The sequence below is a fragment of the Mauremys reevesii genome, linkage group 4, assembly GCF_016161935.1.
Source record: "Mauremys reevesii isolate NIE-2019 linkage group 4, ASM1616193v1, whole genome shotgun sequence".
NCBI classification, from domain to species: domain Eukaryota; kingdom Metazoa; phylum Chordata; order Testudines; family Geoemydidae; genus Mauremys; species Mauremys reevesii.
This window is the reverse complement of record NC_052626.1, coordinates 126049928-126069390: the sequence shown is the minus strand read 5'-3', so window position 1 is coordinate 126069390 and position 19463 is coordinate 126049928. Positions and strand designations below refer to the sequence as shown.

Sequence of the window (19463 nt, the reverse complement as noted above, 5' to 3'; positions counted from 1 at the left end):
AATAGGGTGGGGCACAGAATCTTTACACAGCAGAGTGGATAACTGCATAAGGTAGAGGAATAAGAGGCTGAGCGTTGAGATTGGGTAACACATGAATACTACATCCACTGACTGTGGGTGGTGGTAAGCTTGCTCCCATTGTTTGTTCTCATGTAACAGATTTCCTAAGCCACTTCCAACGGGAGTCTCTACAGCCAGAAGAACCTCCACACTGCTGCACTGTAGCTTATGCCACTTTTTCCTGAAGTGAACTGAGCTGCTGCAGGAGAGCCGAGGATTGCGGATGAGGGCAGCAGGTCTCACCTGTGGCCACTGACTGCGAGCTCTCCTTCCCCATTTGCAGCACAAATCTGTCTGTGTATATGTCTCCACTGCAAAAAAGATGTTTTCCTTTGTTTTAACAGTGTGATAATACGTTAGTTAGCCTACAGTAAAATCCTAGAGGAGACAAGGTGCTACAAGATAACCACGACATCAACATTATACCTCTATCAGTGGTTGACCTCATCGAAAAACTACAGTGCTTTTGCCTCCACTAGGGTTTTTACAGCAGGCTAGCTAATGCATATTAGTTTCGCTGTAGTAAACACACACCATTTTGGGCAATTAAGACATTGCTTTAGCCTGGAAGTGTTTGGGCAGGTGCCAAGCCCCGTGAGTGTTTCCAAGCAGTCCTTGTGTCAGGACTATACAAAACATTCATCAGTGAATTAAGGAATATGATCTTGCTTATGGTACCTGCTATGCAGCAGGGAGGGAATCCCTCTGTCTCTGGTTCCCCATCTCTACCTGCTGTGATTGTGACACACACACACACACCCTCTGGTTTTGTGCACTGATGCCACCTACTGGCCTATGTGGCGACTAACAAGCAAAACCTCATGCCTGCCCTCAAGCCTTCCCTTGCAGTTTTTGGGCAGCACTTTAAGGACTCAAATTTCCTCCAAGCAGGATACTTTTAGCAGAGAACTTCATTTCCCCACCCTCGGTCTTGGGTAAGGGGTGGGGCGGAAATGCCTTGAATATGCTAATTACTTTGAGAGGAGGGATAAAGTCCAAAAGGCCCTGCACTTAGGAGGCTGCACTTTTTTTTTTTTGGGGGGGGGGGGGGCTAGCTCTGCCTTCTTTGCTTCGTGGCTTCTTTTAGAAGAATGAACCTTGTGTTCTCCAGTGCAGAGAGGAATTAAGGAACAGACTTAAATGAACTAACTCAGGAGGCTGTAGCTAGCCCCAAGAACAAATGAAGACAGATTATTTTTCTTGATCTTATTTTTTGCAGCATTTTATGCTATGCATCATCCAGACGGTAAGAGAAAAGCTTTGGGTTACAATCCCGCTAACTCCCTTGCAGGTCTCAGCTGCACTATGAGGCAAAACTCCTAGAGCAAACTCAGTGACAGACAGAAACCTCACAGATAAATGGTGAAGGAATAAAATGGCATAGATGCAATGGTGTTGGGAAGAGGTTCAGAGGGGCACTGAGCGGGGTATAGTCAGACAGATGGTGAAGCAGGCTCCCTAGTTCTGGCACAGACTGAATTATGTATAAATACACCAAAGGAAACCTATCTGAACATGCAGGCGTTGTCTTTACTTGGGGACAGCTGTAGTCTAGAAATGAGTAAAAAGGTGAGAGTTAAGACCTGAGTTCCATCTCCAGCTCTGCCACAGTGTGAGCGTGCAAACCTAAGTGCCTCTTTACCAAAGGTATAACAATGCCTAACCAGCTTTAAAAAGCAACTTGTGATCGCTGACTAAATGCAAAATATTGTCTCCCATGTTAGCAGCAGCAGAGGCTGGAGAACAGGAGCAAAGATAGATGGAAGCAAGTGTCAGATTGTTTGTTTTTTTAAAGTAGGTCAATCCTGCAAAGTGAATTTTGAGTCTTGTTTACCTAAAAGAGCCTGATCAGTAAGGTGAAGTGTGACTATTTCCTGAAATTCTCATTTGCAGGAGCAAGGAAGGGGGCAGAGGCAGAAAATCAGCCAACAGCAATGGAGGAGGAGGAACAGCAACCCATACCACCCCCTGATGGAGGATGGGGATGGATGATAGTGCTTCACTTCTTTCTGGTAAGTAGAGAACTCCCGAGGGTCCCACAAGGTTAAGTCCTGGAGGAAAGAGATGCTTTCACCGGTTGTGTTCTCACACAGAATGCTTTTTAGACAACAAAACCAACATATGATGCACACAGGGTTGATTCTAACATGCTCAGGGCAGAGATTAATATTGCCAAGGAGGGCGGGAGTCCTACTTTAATGAGTCTAGCACACTGGTCTGTAACTTTACAGGTAGAGATTATGCTCACAGTGAAATGTGTAACTAGTTGTAAGAAAGGATTGATCTCTGTCCTTCATTAAAAAGCAGTTGGACTTGGTACTCTTTGCTTGTGACAGTCCCCCCCCAAGTCTCCAGAAGTACACATTGTTGCTGTAGAGATCATACAGCTTTCCTATTACTTCTGGTTAGCTTGATAACCATAGAGGAACCCAAGTCTGGTCTCCTTCATGAGGCTCTGTGGGGAAAAAGGCTGCAGATTCTCAGCTAGTGTAAATGCAGTTGCACCAATTTACAACAGCTGAGAATCTGGCAGGGATGGCATTTACCAGAGCTGTTTTTTAACCAGGTAAAATCGTGGTTTTTACCAACTAGTTAGTCCCAGTTCAAAGTATTTTCTATTTTAAAAAAAACTGTTTTATTAATGTACACCACATTGCTTAACCTTAGTTACATAGTCAAAGTATGGTTTCATAAGGCAGAAGATTCAGAGATTAATTTAGATTGTTGTACAAATACAAATTAAAACTGCAGTATACATAATCCTAAACATCAGAACGTCTGTATACATTTTAGTTTGGTATTTTCTCAAGGAAGTTAGGGGTCACGACTCATTTTCATATTATGTAAACAATATATTTAGCAATTTGATAAGTTTTTATATTTCAGTAATTTTCATTAGTATTCTAATAACTACTTAATTTTTCCCAGTTTAAACTGGTATTTACCAGTGCTCTGTCCTAAACTAGTTTTTCCCAGGAAATTGCCAACCCTGGAATCTGGCCCCCAGTCTGTATACAAAAATTAATTGCTAAGCGGCTGCAAAATGATAACTCATTTACCTGCAATTTGTAAGTTAACTATATCTACTACTTAATGTTATCATTGCCATAAGTACATTTTGACCATGGATGTCAAAAGCACTACACAAGCTTGTTTAGCTAAGCCTCCAAGGTAGGGAGCCTTATATTACCCATATTTCAGAATGTCACAGCTCAAAACAGCAACGCTGTGAATAGGAGCCAGGCATCCTGACTCAAGTGTGTTTAGTATATTATACTACCTGCTTTATTTACCAGTCAGCTACTGGAAAAAGAAAATTAGGCAGCATGGCAATTTCTGACAGGGAAATCTTTCCAGTGCTCATGCCAAAAAGCCAATCAGTTCTGATCTGTCAATGACTCTTGAGATTTCCAAGAATTCAAACACTCCACTACTGCTTGTTAAATCACTGACAGTAAGTGTTTAGTTATTTCAAGATTTTTTTCAGTCTCTAGTTTTTATAAGAACTAGTTACAGAAATATGTCAAATACAGTTCAAAGGAATCTGAATTTTTAAACACCTCAAATGCAATGCCATTCTGATCTGTTGGAAAAATACCCATACTGTGTAGGCTTTGCTCCAGTTAGAACGTGGGCACCACTGAGACCTAGTCACTGAATGTCTCTCTCACTATACTACCAGACAAGTGTCTCCATTTCTGTCACTAAGCAATGCTGCTAGATGGCTTAGATGCAATATTGGGAGGGGACATTTCTAACATGCAATAATGGGTGGAGTGTGTGTATATATGGGGAGGAAGGGGGATTTTTTCTTGACTCTAGCCTGTCATCAGCTTTTCTCCCAATACGTGATTCATCACAGTCCTGAGGAACAGGGAGAAGATATTTTTCCAACTATGTGCAGCATTTCACTTGCATCTGCTTTGGGTTTAGGTAAACGTGCTCGTGATGGGAATGCTGAAAACCTTTGGAATTTTCTTTGTGGTCTTTCAAGAAGAGGTGGGAGGCTCTTCAGAACAAATCAGCTGGATCGGCTCCATCATGTCCTCTCTTCGCTTCTCAGCAGGTCAGCAGGGATACGTAAGGTTCAGAAAGTAGCAGAGACAGGTCTCTAGTCTTTGAATTTTAAGTCCATTTGATTGCGTTAAATAGGTGACATGAAATGACCTGCCTAACTCCTAGTGTCTACATGACAAACTAGTGCAACTGGTACATTTGTTGACACTCCTAGAGAGTCCAAAATTAATTGGGCCTGGACGCTGAACAACCCTCCAGGGCTAGAGGGCAATCACTCCAAAGCAGGGTTCAATAGCACTAAAAGAAGCGATTACTGGTACTATCATACCTGTTCTTTGAAGACTTCCGTCTGAAGGGCTGTAACTCTTGGCTGACTATGGGGAACTCTTGTCTACACTAGCACTCTAGGGGAGCTGAACTGGTGGTGGTAGCACAGGGAAATCTTTAAACAGGGTTTGCATAAACACAGCCTTTGACAAGTCACTACCCTTCGCTGTACAGGATTGGCTATGCCAGATCTGATCTATTTAGCACGGTATCCTACCTCTACTACCCAATCTTTCAAAGTAAAGCAGTCTCTCCCACCACTAAATAATCCTATTTAACTGAGCACTGCTGTCTAAAGGGAGCAGGTTAAGGAATTCCTTCCTGACCATCTCCAAACAGGAGATTTGATTACCTCTCTCTCCACAGAGCATAAAATGAGCACTTCTTGTAGCTCTGATGGAATTCTCAGAGAAGGGTATGAGAATATCAAGAATGCTATTCTAGATGCTACTGTACCGTGAGCTGTTTATATATATGTTTTCCTCTAAACCTTCCAACTGCTTACCTCACGACTGACTTATCTTCCAGGTCCACTGGTCACTATAGCCTGTGGGAAGCTGGGGGACCAGCTGACTTCCATCATTGGGGCAGGCCTAGTTAGCAGTGGTTGTCTGATCAGCACACAGGCCACTAGTATCTCCTTCCTGTGTGTGTCTATGGGACTTCTACTGGGTGAGTGTAACCTCCTACAGCTCACAAGTTTCGCTCTGGCTGCCTTTTTGCCACTTTCCTGAGTGTTTGATCAAAGTATTTACAACAGGGCACCAGCAGATCCAGATAACCATTAAGCCATGTGGCTGCTTGATTATCCTATTTATATTAGTGTATCACCCAAAGGCTGCAAAAAGAAGAGTTTCTTTCCTGCAGGTTTTACATTCAGGAAGGCCTACTGAAAGTTTTGACTTACTAGAGCCACTATGTGAATTTAAATTTTTTGTAAACCCATGATGTGTAGCAAAACCTGGCTTTTTAAATCCCTCACTGAAAAGAAACAATATGCATCTGTAAAGAAGCCAGTTTCTAAATACCATGGGTGAAATCCTGATCCCATGGACTTCACTAGGGCCAGTATTTTACCCAGGGCCAGCTAAAGAAGCAGGTGCTGGGGGCAGCACATCCAGGTCTTCAGTGGTGGGTCCCTCAGTCCCTCTGAGAGCAAAGGGCCTGCTGCCAAAGCTGCCGAAGAGAGGAGTGATGTGATCGTGCTGCCGCAGCTCCCACACACACACTTGGAGCAGCAGAAAACCCTGTGCACCTTGGGGAGCCATGCCATTGAACTTTACCTGGGTTCCCAGAAAGCACTATTGCCAACCGCCAATCCCTGCTACTTTGCATTGTTTCTAAACAGGCACAGCTTGGGCATTTCCTTGTGTGCATCACATGCAGTCTCCTGTCTTCACAATACAGCTGTTAGTTGAGATGACTCACTGAGGGTAGGTCTTGAACTAGAAGCTCTGCTCCTCACTTGCATGAGATGAAAATTCTACTCCACACGAGTCACTGCTTGGGCACTGACAATCTTTCTTCTTCTATTTCAGGGCTAGGCTTTGCTTGCTTGTATCAAGCAGCTGCTGTGATGACTGCCAGGTACTTTAAAAAGCGACTGGCTCTATCCAATGCAATCGCTCGCTCAGGAATGGGACTGACATTTATACTAGCACCTTTCACTCAACTTCTGATAGATTTTTATGGTTGGCAAGGTAAAGTGGTTTTGCCGTTTCCACATTTCACCATCAGCACCTAGAAGGGATTGTTATTTTAAAGACTGAAGTTGTGGGGTTGGTTTTTGGCACCCCCTTCTTCTGATAGAGGGGCTAAGCTACTTTGTTTATTTTTGAGACATCAGGAATGGCAACTCTGGTCATCTCTGGGATTGTTAAATTTTTACAATATCCTTCTTCCAAAATGTAATCAGTCACTGAAGTTATATTGGTATTAACCAGTGACTACAAATTCCTCTCTCATTTGCTAAACTTTCACACTTTCTTGCAGTGTTGTATTTTCACCACTCAGCATGGCATCTGCCAAATGAGACAGGAACTGAATTTTTAAGAATACAAGTAGAGGAGGAAAAAACCTTTTAGTTCTTTCCTTCCCCTTTTTTAATTTATTAGGCAGGGCAATGGGACGGAGAGTAGCTATGTTTCTTATGAGTTTATCTGCTTCCCAGCTAGAGTCTCTGTTTGACATTTCTCAAGCAGGAAGGTGACTTCACCTTGGGAAGAAGTCAAACAGAAGGCCTGACACAAGACAAATACTGTTTTTCCTTGCAGCAGATCATTCCGTGTGTTCAGTATGAAAAAAGAGCCCATTCTAAACAATGTTTGTGTACTGATCAAAGCATTAGGGTGGAAAAAACACTTATCTTCCTTCCCTCTCTCTTCTCTCAGGTACCTTACTGATCTTTGGAGGGATCATGTTAAACCTTGTGCCTTCTAGTATGTTACTGCGACCTGTTAACATCAAGAATCTCCAGGACTTTTCTGGTAGAAATGTAGACAGTGGATCATTAACACAAAGTAAACGTCCAGCAACTCTTACAAGCCACCTAGATGAAATTAGTACCACAGAAACACAGTTTAATACTAGACTGGATTCTCCTATGCAAGATTCCACTGTCACAAATGGGCTCCACTCAGCTGGAACATTAGGATCACTAGTTCCAGTGAACTCTGCTGGTTTGGAAGGGTCTGAGAGAGAAACCTCCAACTGCTACGCTCCTGGCGGAGACAGTGACAGGGCCTGCAGCTATAACAACCTTCCACTGCAAAAGGAATGGAATTCCCACTCACGGCCAGTTCCCTGCAGGCAGCCTCTTCTTGATTTCTCACTGCTGAAAGATCCCTTCTTCTGTATTTTTGCCTGGTCATTTTTGTTCAGCCAGCTGGCCTACTTCATTCCCACCTTTCACCTGGCAGCAAGAGCCAAAACCTTAGGCATAGACAGCATGGATGCCTCTTACCTCATTTCAGTGGCTGGTAGGCAAGAGTCTTCTAACCTTATTTTAAAAAGGTATTTATATTTACACAGTGATACAGAGTAGGAAAAATGTAATAACCCCTGAAATAAAAAAAAAACTGTGTAGCAGTCAGCCAATCCTAAAAGGGAATTGTTGCTCAGTGCTCAAGGCAAACAAATGACAATATGTCCTAGGAGTAAATTCCTTTCTGCTCCTACATCTGGATTATACCCATAATTGCAGAGAGTTAATTGCCAATTTTTAATACTCATAGTGGCAGCAGTCTTTTGACCCCAAGTAAGATGCCTTTGGGCAGAGAAGGAGAATGTCAATTACCTCTAGTGGTTTAGCCCAAACCTTACTCTTTCATTTTTTTAAATTAAGCTACCAACACTCCTTGTTCAAGTCTTTATAGGACCCCTTTTAAGTACTTAACACACCATGAATAATTGCCTGTTAAGGAGCTTGGGGGCAGTGGTGGCTAATGGGGAAAAGGATATACCACATCTGAGGGTAGAAGCCAAACTCAAAGAGCTTAATGGGACCAAACTGAGGAACATGGCTAATCTTCAGCTAAGAATATTAGAGGAACTGGCACATGAAAGTGCAACCCTAAGGGGGAGGGATAGCTCAGTGTTTTGAGCATTGGCCTGCTAAACCCAGGGTTGAGAGTTCAATCCTTGAGGGGGCCACTTCAGGATCTGGGGCAAAAATTGGTCCTGCTAGTGAAGGCAGGGGGCTGGACTCAATGACCTTTCAAGGTCCCTTCCAGTTCTAGGAGATTGGTATATCTCCAATTATTTATTATAATAAGGATTTTTAATGAATCTGTAAATGTGAGGGGGGTCATACCTTATGACTGCAGAATTGCAAATATAGTATTTAAGACAGGAAAAGTGATCCAAGCACCTATAGGCCCATTAGTTTGGCATCAACTGTACGTAAGGTCTTTGAACAAATATTTTGAAAGAGAGTAGTTAAGGCCAAAGGTAAATGGTAATTGAGATAATGTATACATGACTTTACAAAAGGTTAAGTATGTGAGACCAAACTGCTCTTTCTTTAGGTCTACTGTATTTCCTTTGTCTAGAAAATTTGGTATATTAATCTACTTGGATTTCAGTGAGGCATTTGATGCAGTGCCACTTGGGAAATTAGAGAAGAGGAGGATTAATATGAGAATCAAAAGGTGGGTAAGGAACAGCTCAAAGGGGAGACTACAACAGGTCATGCTGAAAGGTATACTGTAATGGTGGAGGGAGGTTACTAGTGGAGTTCCTCAAGGATTGGTCTTGGCACACCACTTATTTAACATTTTCATGTGTGACCTTGGCAAAAAAAATAGGTGTGCACTAATAAAACTTGCAGATAACACAAAGTTGGAAATATTGCAGATGTGGAGGACCCCCAGAATATCCTACCTTGAAAACTGGAGTAATAGAAATGGGATGACATTTAATAACACAGAGTGCAAGATCATGCACCTATGGACTAACTAAGAACTTTTGATGTAAGCTGGGGCCATAGCAGTTAGAAGCAACAGGGGGGGAGAGACCTGCATGTACTAGTCAGTCACAGGATGATTACGAACCACCAATGTGACCGTGGTAAAAAAAGGACTAATACAATACTAAGATATCAGGTGAGAGAACACTTTCCTATTTCTATTGCAATTATTATAGAAGGCACTAGTGAGACCAGCTAGAGCAGCAGTCCCCAACCTTTTTGGCACCAGGGACCAGTTTCGTAGAAAAAAAATTTCCACGGACCTGTGGGATGGTTTTGGGACAATTCAAGCATATTACATTTATTTTTGTACTTTTATTTCTATTATTATTGTAATATATAATGAAATAATTATACAACTGACCATAATGCAGGATTAGTGGGAGCCCTGCCCCCTATCTGACCCCCACCCACTTCCTGCCCCCCCCCGAATCCCCGACCCATCCTGCTCCTTGTCCCCTCACCATCTCCCAGAGACCCCCACCACCCTGGGACCCCCTGACTGCCCCAACCCCTATCCCCCCGCTGAGTCCTGACCCCCATTCCCTGCCCCTGACCGCCCCACCAACCTCCGCCCCCTCTCTGTGCCCTGCCTGTCCCCAGGACTCCCTGCCCCTTAGCCAACCCCCCGGTCCCAGCCTCTTACCCCCGGCTCCCTCCTCACCGGGAGCCTCAGCGCCTCGCCCAACAGCTGCAGCGTGCCTCCGGCGGAGCCTGAGCTCCGTCCTGCTCAGAGCTGCATGGTGAGGGGGCGGGGCTGGGAGCTCCACACCAAGCAGAGGCAGCTGAGCTCAGCCCAGAGCTCGCAGCCCCACCCCCTCACCACACAGCTCTGAGGGGGCAGGGCTCAGGGGCCCTGCCGGAGACACACCACTTGATGTGCTAGGGGTCGGTCCGCAGCCCGGGGGTTAGGGACCCCTGAGCTAGAGGACAATTCTGATCTCCCTTGTTTAAAAAGATGAATTCTAACAGGAACAGGTACAGAGAAGGGCTACTAGTCTGAGACTTTGTTTTGTTAGTCTAATCTCCTCAACAAGCCAAAGAATGAGGGGACAAATGATTGCTCTCTATAAATAGAGGGATAAACAGCAGGGAGGAAGAGGAGTTAAGGACCTATGTTGGCACAAGAAGAAATGGACAAACTGTGCCCATCACTAAGTTTAGGCTTGAAATTAGACAAAGGTTTAATCATCAGAGAAGTGAAAATCTCAAACAGCGTTCCAAGGGGAATAGTGGAGGAAAAAACCTAACCATTTGTAAGACTGAGTTTGACAAGTTTATGGAGGGGATGGTATGATAAGACTGCTTACAATGGGACATCCATGACTGCTATTAATAAATGTCTCCAACTACACATGATGGGAAACTAAACAGGAAAGGCTCTGAATTACTATGCAGAATTCTTTCCCAAATGTGGCAGGTAGGTCTTGCCCCAATACTCAGGGTCTGATTGTCATATTTGGGGTCAGGAAGGTATTTCCCCCAAGGTTGGACTGGAAACGAGCCTTCCTCTGCCTTGTGGGGCACAGGTCACTTGCTGATTTGAATTAGAGTAAATGCTGGATTTTCTGTAACTTGGAGTCTTTAAATCAAGATTTGAGGATTTCAGTAACTCAGCCAGAGGTTATGGGCCAGGTTCTGTGGCTTGCAATATGTAGGAGATCAGACTAGCAGATCATGATGGTCCAAATCTGGCCTTAAGGTCTGAGCCTAAATCAAGTTAAGAGCACAACTCTTCCCCCCCACCCCCTACTTTTTTTTTTTTTGGCGCAGTGAAGACAATGCCTTAGGGTGCTACCTTTATCTTCTCCCCTAACCCTCCCAGCCACTGTGTGCACAATGGCTTCTGTTGTGAAACACTTTGCATTTATGTAACAGTTGGAGGTTACAATGGCACACTACAAACTGAAAGAAGTTTACAGGCCAGCCTACTTTAAGTACAGCTGTTGTGCATGAAGCCTGTCAGCCTCAAAAATCAAACCTTTCTAGTTTCAAAACATGCAAGTAACATTACATTAAGAAAGTAGCTCCACTCTAGCATTAAAGAGCCCTTTACTGTACAAAGAAAGTTTACTGAAAGTGAAATCAACATATTTGGAATGTTATTTAGGGGATATTTGGGCTAAAGAGGCAAGTGATCTAGGTTAAGAACACAATGGTTAATTTGCAGATGACATTGGCAGGAACAGAGGTTTGTGCTCAAACCACTTTCTAGCCAATAGGATATTCAGTGGTAATCAGCACTTTCCTGAACTTGAGACTAGTTCATATAACATACCCAGAAGGTAACGTGTATTTTATTAAAAGTGGCCCTGCACTTTAAAGAATGTTCGATTTATGCCCTTTTTTGCTTCTTCATGATGGATTAAGGTGGGGTTTGGTTTTGTTTGATCAGGATTGCCAAGTCTGGTTGTCTCTGATTTTGCTGGATGTCTTTGTGCATGTGTCATGTTTACTGTAACTGTCTCACCCCTTAATTTAATTTTTAAAGAGCATCCTCTCTCAATTCCAGATGCCCACTGGATGCTTACCAAGCACTGAATAGAAAAACACGTACATTTTAAAACAATCTAAGAATCCCATCCTCATCTCTTGTGATGTCGTATCCTAAATGTAAAATACAAGCAGAATTCTCTTGACAAACATTTCAGGCAAATTTTTTTGTACATTATGAAGAATCAAGAAGAGCACAAAACTGCTACTGAACAATTTCTAAAAGATTTGGCTAGAGCCTTCACAAGAATTTTCTGTTTCTCTCTAGGGATTATAGAGACAGTCAGCCAATTGCTTTCTGGCTGGATTGCTGATCAGAACTGGATCAAGAAGTATCATTACCATAAGACTTACCTTCTTCTGTGTGGCATCACTAACCTGCTCGGTCCTCTTGCCACATCCTTCCCATTACTTATGGTCTACACAGTAAGTTTTGCCATTTTCTGTGGAGGATACCTGGCTCTGCTGCTCCCTGTGCTGGTGAGTAAGGGATCTCATCAAGAGGTAATACAGTAATGCTTTGCACTTCCAATTGAGTATCTCAAACACCTGAAATCCTATGGCCTGATTTTCAAGGGTACTGAGCATCCACAGCTGCCATAGATTTCAGCCTGAGGGTCCTGTGCTCAGAACTCTCAACATCAAACCAGTAAACTAACAAGGTTCCCAGTGGTTTTAGGATTACAGTGTCATATGCAGGCCAGACACAGCAGAGGCACAGTATTGGGAGTGCCCTCACAACCTATTTCCAGTGACCTACCTCAACCACTTTGCTTCCCAAGTCCTGTCTCAGTGCTATTGTTCCAGCTTAGGTATTGCACTCTGTCCAGCAGAGACTATGTGGAGAACTCATTCATTTGAAACCTAAATCAATATTGGTAAGGTGAAGGGCTCTGAATGCCTATGACCAGTATAACATTGCACAAGCAAGATTTGTACAGATATATAGGCTACATGAAAATGCAGCAGCATCTCCAAAGAGTGAGTTTAAAATATCTTCAAAGATGTAAAGATTACTAATTTCAAATGTTTGTACAGCCCAGGGCTAGAAATGCATCAAGCATCCTAGTGATGTCAGCACTGATCATACTGATCTCAATCTTGGGTTTAATTCTGTATGGACAAACTTTCAAACTATAATCGAGTAAAGAGGAGACTCCCCAGAGAAACATTTTTCATTCTAATGTGTCTGTACATTATATAAAGTAATAATAATTCTGGTTCCATGAACAGGTAGATTTTGTAGGTGTCCCCAGACTCCACAGTTCTTTAGGATTTGCCTCATTCTTTGCTGGGATAGCAGCCATCGCTGGACCTCCTATAGCAGGTAACATAAGCAATATTTTCCCTCTATCCTCTTGATAGAAAATACTCTCAATTCTTCTCTAGCATCAAAATACTTACTAGGAAACATTTGAGAGTCAAGATGAAAGGTAATTAAGATGACTTTTTTCTTCAAAAGATAAAATTAATTTCTAACAAAAATTAACATGCAAGTGAATGAGTTAATGATGGTAAACCACACACCATTTTCTTTAGCTCTGACCCTCCCTTTAGGGGAAGGAAGAGGAAAGAATTGTATGCATCTAAAGGAGACTCAAAATTATGACTTTACCCAACTCAGGCTGTTATTTCAGTTTAACTTGATGCTGAAGGGATCTGAAGAGGTGATAACATGGTCCCAGCAGCATGAGGGGTAGGTGCTTTGCATAGAGCAGAGGCGACCGAAGTGGTTCCAATTGTCACCTCCTGACTTGACTAAAGATTCAAAATCTCTACTACTAAACAGCGTATGTAGGCTCAAATGTAAGTGGGAGCCTTCCCCCTCCCCTCCCAAAAAATACCGTCTTATTCTATATATAGTGTGTGGTACATTTTGGGGGCTATATTAATATAAATATTCAGAGTCAGATATTTCTTTATCCACTTAGATTGAGGAGAAATTTGCATGCTGTTTCATGCACCTCTGCCCAAGGCAAAGCCTGTCCTTCACTGAACCTTTCACCTTACCCTCATATCTGGATGTGTGGTCAGCATCTTCAGCTATTCCCAGGCTAGCATTTTACAGTGTATGGATAAAGCTGTGAGGTCAAATACCAGTGGGTGAATGGCATTCGGTCACGCATCTATCTTGTAAATAGACCAGGAACGTAGAATAAAAAGTGCCAAACCAAATTCTGCATTTACAGTTTGTTGTATGCATCCCCACCCAATGATCTGCTGCGTCTCACCTGGTCACATACTTAATTCAAAGTCTGCCCTGAGTACCTTATATAGTGAATTACTTCACTTTCTGCATTTTCTTTTGTCTATGCATCATACATGCTAACATGGCTATTGCACTTTCAACATATCTTCACTAACTGTTGATGTCTCTTCTTTCTAACAACTAAATTATTTTTAATCAAACACTAACCATTAATAGTTTATTGGGGGGGGAGGAGGGTGCAGGCTATACGTATTAGTCTGGCAGCTCCTGGCAGTCCAAGTCCTGAGACGGGAAAGGACCAGCAACAGGCAGGAGAGGCAACCAGAAATGAAGCAATCTAATTTTTCCAGCCCCCTCAATTGTGTGCACCAGTTTGTCCCACAAAGGGAAAGGGAAGATGGGATCGAGCACATGATTGTATGTTGGATCCTATGATCCAAGATCAACTCTGCAATTTTTCCCTCAAATCAAGCCACTTAAGTATGAAAGCTGCATATGCTAGAAAATATTAACTCTCCAAGACTGCAGAAGCATGTGCTCCTTACACTTCACATTGAAAGTTAATTCTGGTGAAAATGAAAGAAGCTTGTTACTGCTCTTAAAGATGGTTCTAGGGTTTCTCTTCTTTTGACTGTGATTAAATAAACTATTCCTAACTTATCTACAATACTGAAGTCAAGGCTCATTTAAAAGATATTTCCATAAACTCAAAATATCTAGTACTCTTAGTACAATATACACTATACATAACACCAGTAAGAGGTGAAGGATGCATATTCTGCAAAACAAAAAAACTATCAAAACATGCATACTAGAAAAAAAAAGCTATTTACCTGAAAGACTTGTTTCCTGCTCCTAGGTCCAAAGTCAAAAGCAGAGGTTGTCCACCCAGAGATAAAAAAGTTTGAAGCTTCACCAGCAAGTAGGAACCACTTACCTGGACACCTGTTTAAGCTGTGAATACTTCTGACATTCTAGAAATGAAATTAAAGATAACACAGGAGAACAAAACAGGCTGATTCTTAGCGGCACAAACAAGCACTGGAAGTGAACTATGTTAAGCTTTACAGGAACAATACAAGGGGTTCTCAAACTAGGGGTTGCAAGGTTATTACATGGAGGGTTGCGAGCTGTCAGCTTCCACCCCAAACCCCGCTTTGCCTCCAGCGTTTATAATGGTGTTAAATATATTAAAAAGTGTTTTTAATTTATGGGGGAGCGCACTCAGAGGCTTGCTATGTGAAAGGGGTCACCAGTACAAAACTTTGAGAACCACTGAACAATACAAACCAACTACCATGCTTTTAACAAAACAGTTACAATTCAAAGCAAAAAGGCAATTTACAGAAAAAAAGCACAGCAGGCTCCTCCAGCTCCATTAGTGGCAATAAAAGGAATGATAGCTATACTTAAACATATAACATAGGCATATGCTGTGAGGGGTTAGAGTGTTTAGTTATGGAACAAGGATTTATCAGCACTACTTACGTTTAGAGACATGCTGCTTTTCTGGATTTCCACAGGAAACTGCGTCCCCTTTAGATTCTCTCCCATTCACTGACTAATCCTTCTGCAACACTGAGTGGCTAGCTGCAATCTGCTTTCTCCGACTAGTAATAATAAAAAAAAAACATTAAGACATCTCTTTATGATCAAAGTCTCTCAGATGCATGTGCTTCAGAATGTACTGTAATGCCAGCTGGTAAGAGGTGATAGGCAGGCACCACCTACTGATGATTTTGAAAACAGCTGAGTTGAAAGGAAAACGTGAATTTGTGTTCTTTCCTTTATGTTAAGTAGGTATTTTTCAGTTTCTCTGTAAGCTCTACACATAATGGGTTTAAAAACTGAAGCTCATGTCTCTTCATTCTGGACATCTTAATCCTGTGATTAGAGCTTAAGTAGCCCACCCATCTAAAACATAGCAAACTTTTGTACAATTTTGAAGTCATCACATCCTATGAAATAAAGCATTTACCTCATCCCATTAGATTACCCATAACTTGTCATTTAAAACCTATAAGTTCAGGAAGGGCCCAAACAATATCCCTGAGAAAATGAAACAAGATGTCACCGTAGTGAAGTGATATGATGCAAGGAATTGAAATATCACAACTAGTTAACTCGAGTTCAGAGCAGCAGTTAGTGAGATGCAACTATTGGCTCAAACTCCTATTAGCCTTCATCCTCTTAAAATGGCTATTAAAAACATTTAAAAATATTGATTTTTTTTCCTCTTCACATTTTCCTATTTTTATTCACATCTAAATTTGAGAAATTACTTGCTTTTCCTATTACGGTCTAGGCTCTCCCCACACAGACAGAACCCCTGACTAAAACAGCCATGTGGCCAAGGAAAAGTAGGGGCTGTTATGTATTTTTCCTGATGGGAGACTAGTTTTTAGAACCTCTGATATACTGAGCCATATCCTGAATTGGGGTAACTCCACTGGCTTCCATGGATCTGTGTACGTTTACACTAGCTGAGAAACTGACCCATCAAGTCTTCATCTTGTCTCAGTGCTGTTGTCAACATGCCTTGTATAGCCAAGTGTCTGTCTACACTGCAATCAGAGGTGTGACTGCAGCACATGCAGACGTACTCAAGCTAGCTTTCATTTAGGTAGCTTGAACAGTGGCAACACAGGGATGTCATTGAATTTACCAGAGGCGGCTTTTACCAAGTAAAATCATGTTTTTTACCACCCATGGAAAAAACTAGTTAGTCCCAGTTTAAAGTATTCTCTATTTCCATTAATACACACCGCATTCCACTTAGTTTTAGTTACATATTCAAATTATGGTTCCATAAGGCAGTAGAATATCTGTATACATTATGGTTCAGTATTTTCTCAATGAAGTTATGAGTCATAACTTATTTCAGTTTTCAGTGTTATTATTAAACCTTGGAAGGTTACTATGTGGGAAAGTCCAGCAGCTTTAATAAGCAAACTCTCATCCATTGCAGGTTGGCTGTATGACTACACTCAGACATATGCTTGCTCCTGTCTCTTTGCTGGAACATGTTATCTCATCGCACCCATTTCCTTCTTCTTCGAGCCTTCGGCCCATAAATGGAAGCTACGGAAAGAAAAGGAGTTGAACGAAGTGACCACTTAGCAGAGAGGCTCTGCTGCAGTTGAAAGAAAAGAAGAAGCCTGACTTCAGTATATGATCAGAAGGTGATAATTAGGACAGACTTTTCACTAATTCATAAAAGATGGTAGAAAAATGAAAACTGACATTTGTCACAACAAAAGACTCAAATGAGCTTATTATCCATAAATGTTATTTCATGAGCGAGTGGTGTTTAAGATCAAGATGAGCCCAGCAAGATGTGCATTTTGGCTAACAAGACTTTTTGTTCCTAAAATATCCTCAGTTTGGCATGAAGTCTAGTCATCTCTTAAAACAACTTCACTGCTTCTGTTCTTCCTCCAGTGTATATTATCTCATATGTTTAACATGATTAGTAAGAGCCTTTGTGTTAAGCAATTCATTTCTGCTTTTCCAGCTTGCTTAGCCAGTGTCCTTAAGCCTGAAGGGCAATCTAAACCCAGTCAACCCAAACATATGGAGTTAAAAACAGACTCACCTTTCAACATAAAGCAGATAAGGCCCTCAAAAGTTAAAAATCTTGTTAAAAATATCTGGAATAATGATCCAGGGAAGAGAGTGCTCTAAAGAGGATTAAAATTTAAGCTTCAGAGAAACAGAGGGAGTCCATAAAAACCTGTTTTTCTGCACCAAGGAAACAACATTGTGACTGCTAAAAGTTCTCCTGACCATTGGCATAGTGCATCTTTGTTATAACACACAGGATGTTGGAATCAAACAAATTTAATTAAACAAGGCACTAAGATATAATATTAAATTCAATCCTCTGTTCATACAATATAACCAATTGTTATTTGATGTGCTGAGTATATTTTCATTAAAAATTTAGCAACACAGCTGGAATTCCTGAGTTGGAAAGAAACCTTTAGAAAAGGAATGGGACTAGAAAAGAGACCCTTCTGAAACCAGCAACTCTCACTTCTAGCCCCATAAGTTACTATACTCCCATATAATGCAAAAGGGAAGGTATATTAGGTCAGATGGTCTTTTCCTGTTATTTGTATAACAATGCCCTGAGGCCCAACCCAGACTGTACTAGACACTGGGCAAATGACTTAAGATAATTTCCAGTCCAAAGATTTTACTGTCTAAACAGAAAAAAAAATGGGTGGGAGGTAGAGAGGTGAACACATTTGCTCAAGGTTACACAGAAGGTAAGCAGCAAGCTACAAACAGAACCCAGGTCTCTGGGCTACCCATTCAGGTGCACTGTGTACCAGGCCACACTGCCTAATGTGTCATACAATAGCAGGTTTAAAAGGACTGTAAGGCAGATATCAAAGGCTCCTCCGATCTCCTTCCCATCCCTCCAAGTGACTGGGGCATGCACACACTACATTCAGCTGTCAGAGCCAAGGCAAAAACTTTAGTTTAACCTTATCTGGTTGGGCCTATGTATTAAATAAATCTCCAGACAGTCTAAAAGGATCAAGAGGTGTGTGCACATTGCAGGGAATATACAATATAGTCCTACTTTCTCCTAAAGGTGGAACCTCCGAATATTCCCTAGAAAGGCAAAAAACTGTGCATGTGCTCTAAGGGGGGAGTGAGGTAGGGGATTTCTCCCCAACTCATGGCAATCAGTGCAGTTCTTTACACATGATCAAGCGTCTCTAGAGTTAAACATCTAATTCCATTTATGCCCCCAAATATCTTTAGTATCCATTATGCCCATTAAATATCTGGGCATATTGTATTACTGTTCTCACTTAGCCTCCATTCTTCGTGTTTACCTAGACACTTCACACCAGTTTGAACATAGCAGCACGAAAATGTTTAAAGCGATCTCTGAAGGGCAAGATCTAATACAGCAGCTTTAGCTTTCTTCACACTACAGTGACTTCAGGCTTTGCAATATCTATCATCAGCTATTTGAAAACTATTAATTGATCTGGAATCTGCAGTATTTTAAAATGAAAACTATTTTGGTTAATGGCACAATCCATCTTCTATCATTAAAAGAATTTTCCATTACAGAAACATTTCTTTAACACGCAATTTCAAGCATGAAAGTAAATGGTGTATATTTAACAAAAAACTACCAAACATTACAAGTTTATTAAGGATCTGAGACATTGCTGAAGGCAAGAAAACTCACTTAAGGATAATGGGGCCAAATTCGGCCCTCATCTAACTCCACTGATTTAAAAAAAATCTGTGCCTGCTTATACCAGGGAAAAATTTGGCTTTAAATCTGCAATATTTTTCAAATATAAATGATATTAAGGTGCCTGATTTTTCAAAGATTCAGAATTCTCACAGCTTTGAATAATTTCAATGGAAACTGCAGGCAAGGAACACCTCTGGTAGTCAGTCCATTAATCTCTAACTGTATTATCAAATGTTACCCTATGATTTGGTTGAGTGAATTAACTCTTAATAATCTGTGACACAAGAAAGATGTACTATACAGGGATTTCAGAGGGATAGCTTGTTTGAAGGAGGTATAGCTCAGTGGTTTGAGCATTGGCCTGCTAAACTCAGGGTTGTTAGTTCAATTCTTGAGGGGGCCATTTAGGGACCTCTGTCAAAAATCTGTCTGGGGATTGGTCCTGCTTTGAGCAGGGGGTTGGACTAGATGACCTCCTGAGGTCCAAGCACACTAGCCTGGATGAAGAGCGCCTAGAATGCCATATACCTTGATCTTCACTATGGCAAGTGAGGGCCTCGCTAGATACCCCTTTCTTAGGCCTCACTCCTGCTGCCAGGCAAGACTAGTGTGGCAGCTGTGTAGCAGCGTTCACTAATGCAGGATCGGGTTCCCAGGTTCTCCAT

General features: G+C 41.8%; 1 protein-coding gene across 1 annotated transcript; it reads left to right on the top strand.

Moving 5' to 3' along the window:
• Positions 1 to 1617: 1617 nt before the first annotated feature.
• Positions 1618 to 17184, top strand: SLC16A4 (solute carrier family 16 member 4). The gene is made up of 9 exons (XM_039536021.1): positions 1618 to 1629; positions 1902 to 2072; positions 3994 to 4126; positions 4933 to 5076; positions 5943 to 6104; positions 6795 to 7382; positions 11631 to 11842; positions 12596 to 12689; positions 16540 to 17184. The coding sequence occupies exons 1-9, from the start codon at positions 1618 to 1620 to the stop codon at positions 16689 to 16691; spliced, it is 1668 nt and encodes a 555-aa protein (XP_039391955.1). The 3' UTR covers positions 16692 to 17184.
• The last annotated feature ends 2279 nt before the right edge of the window (positions 17185 to 19463 follow it).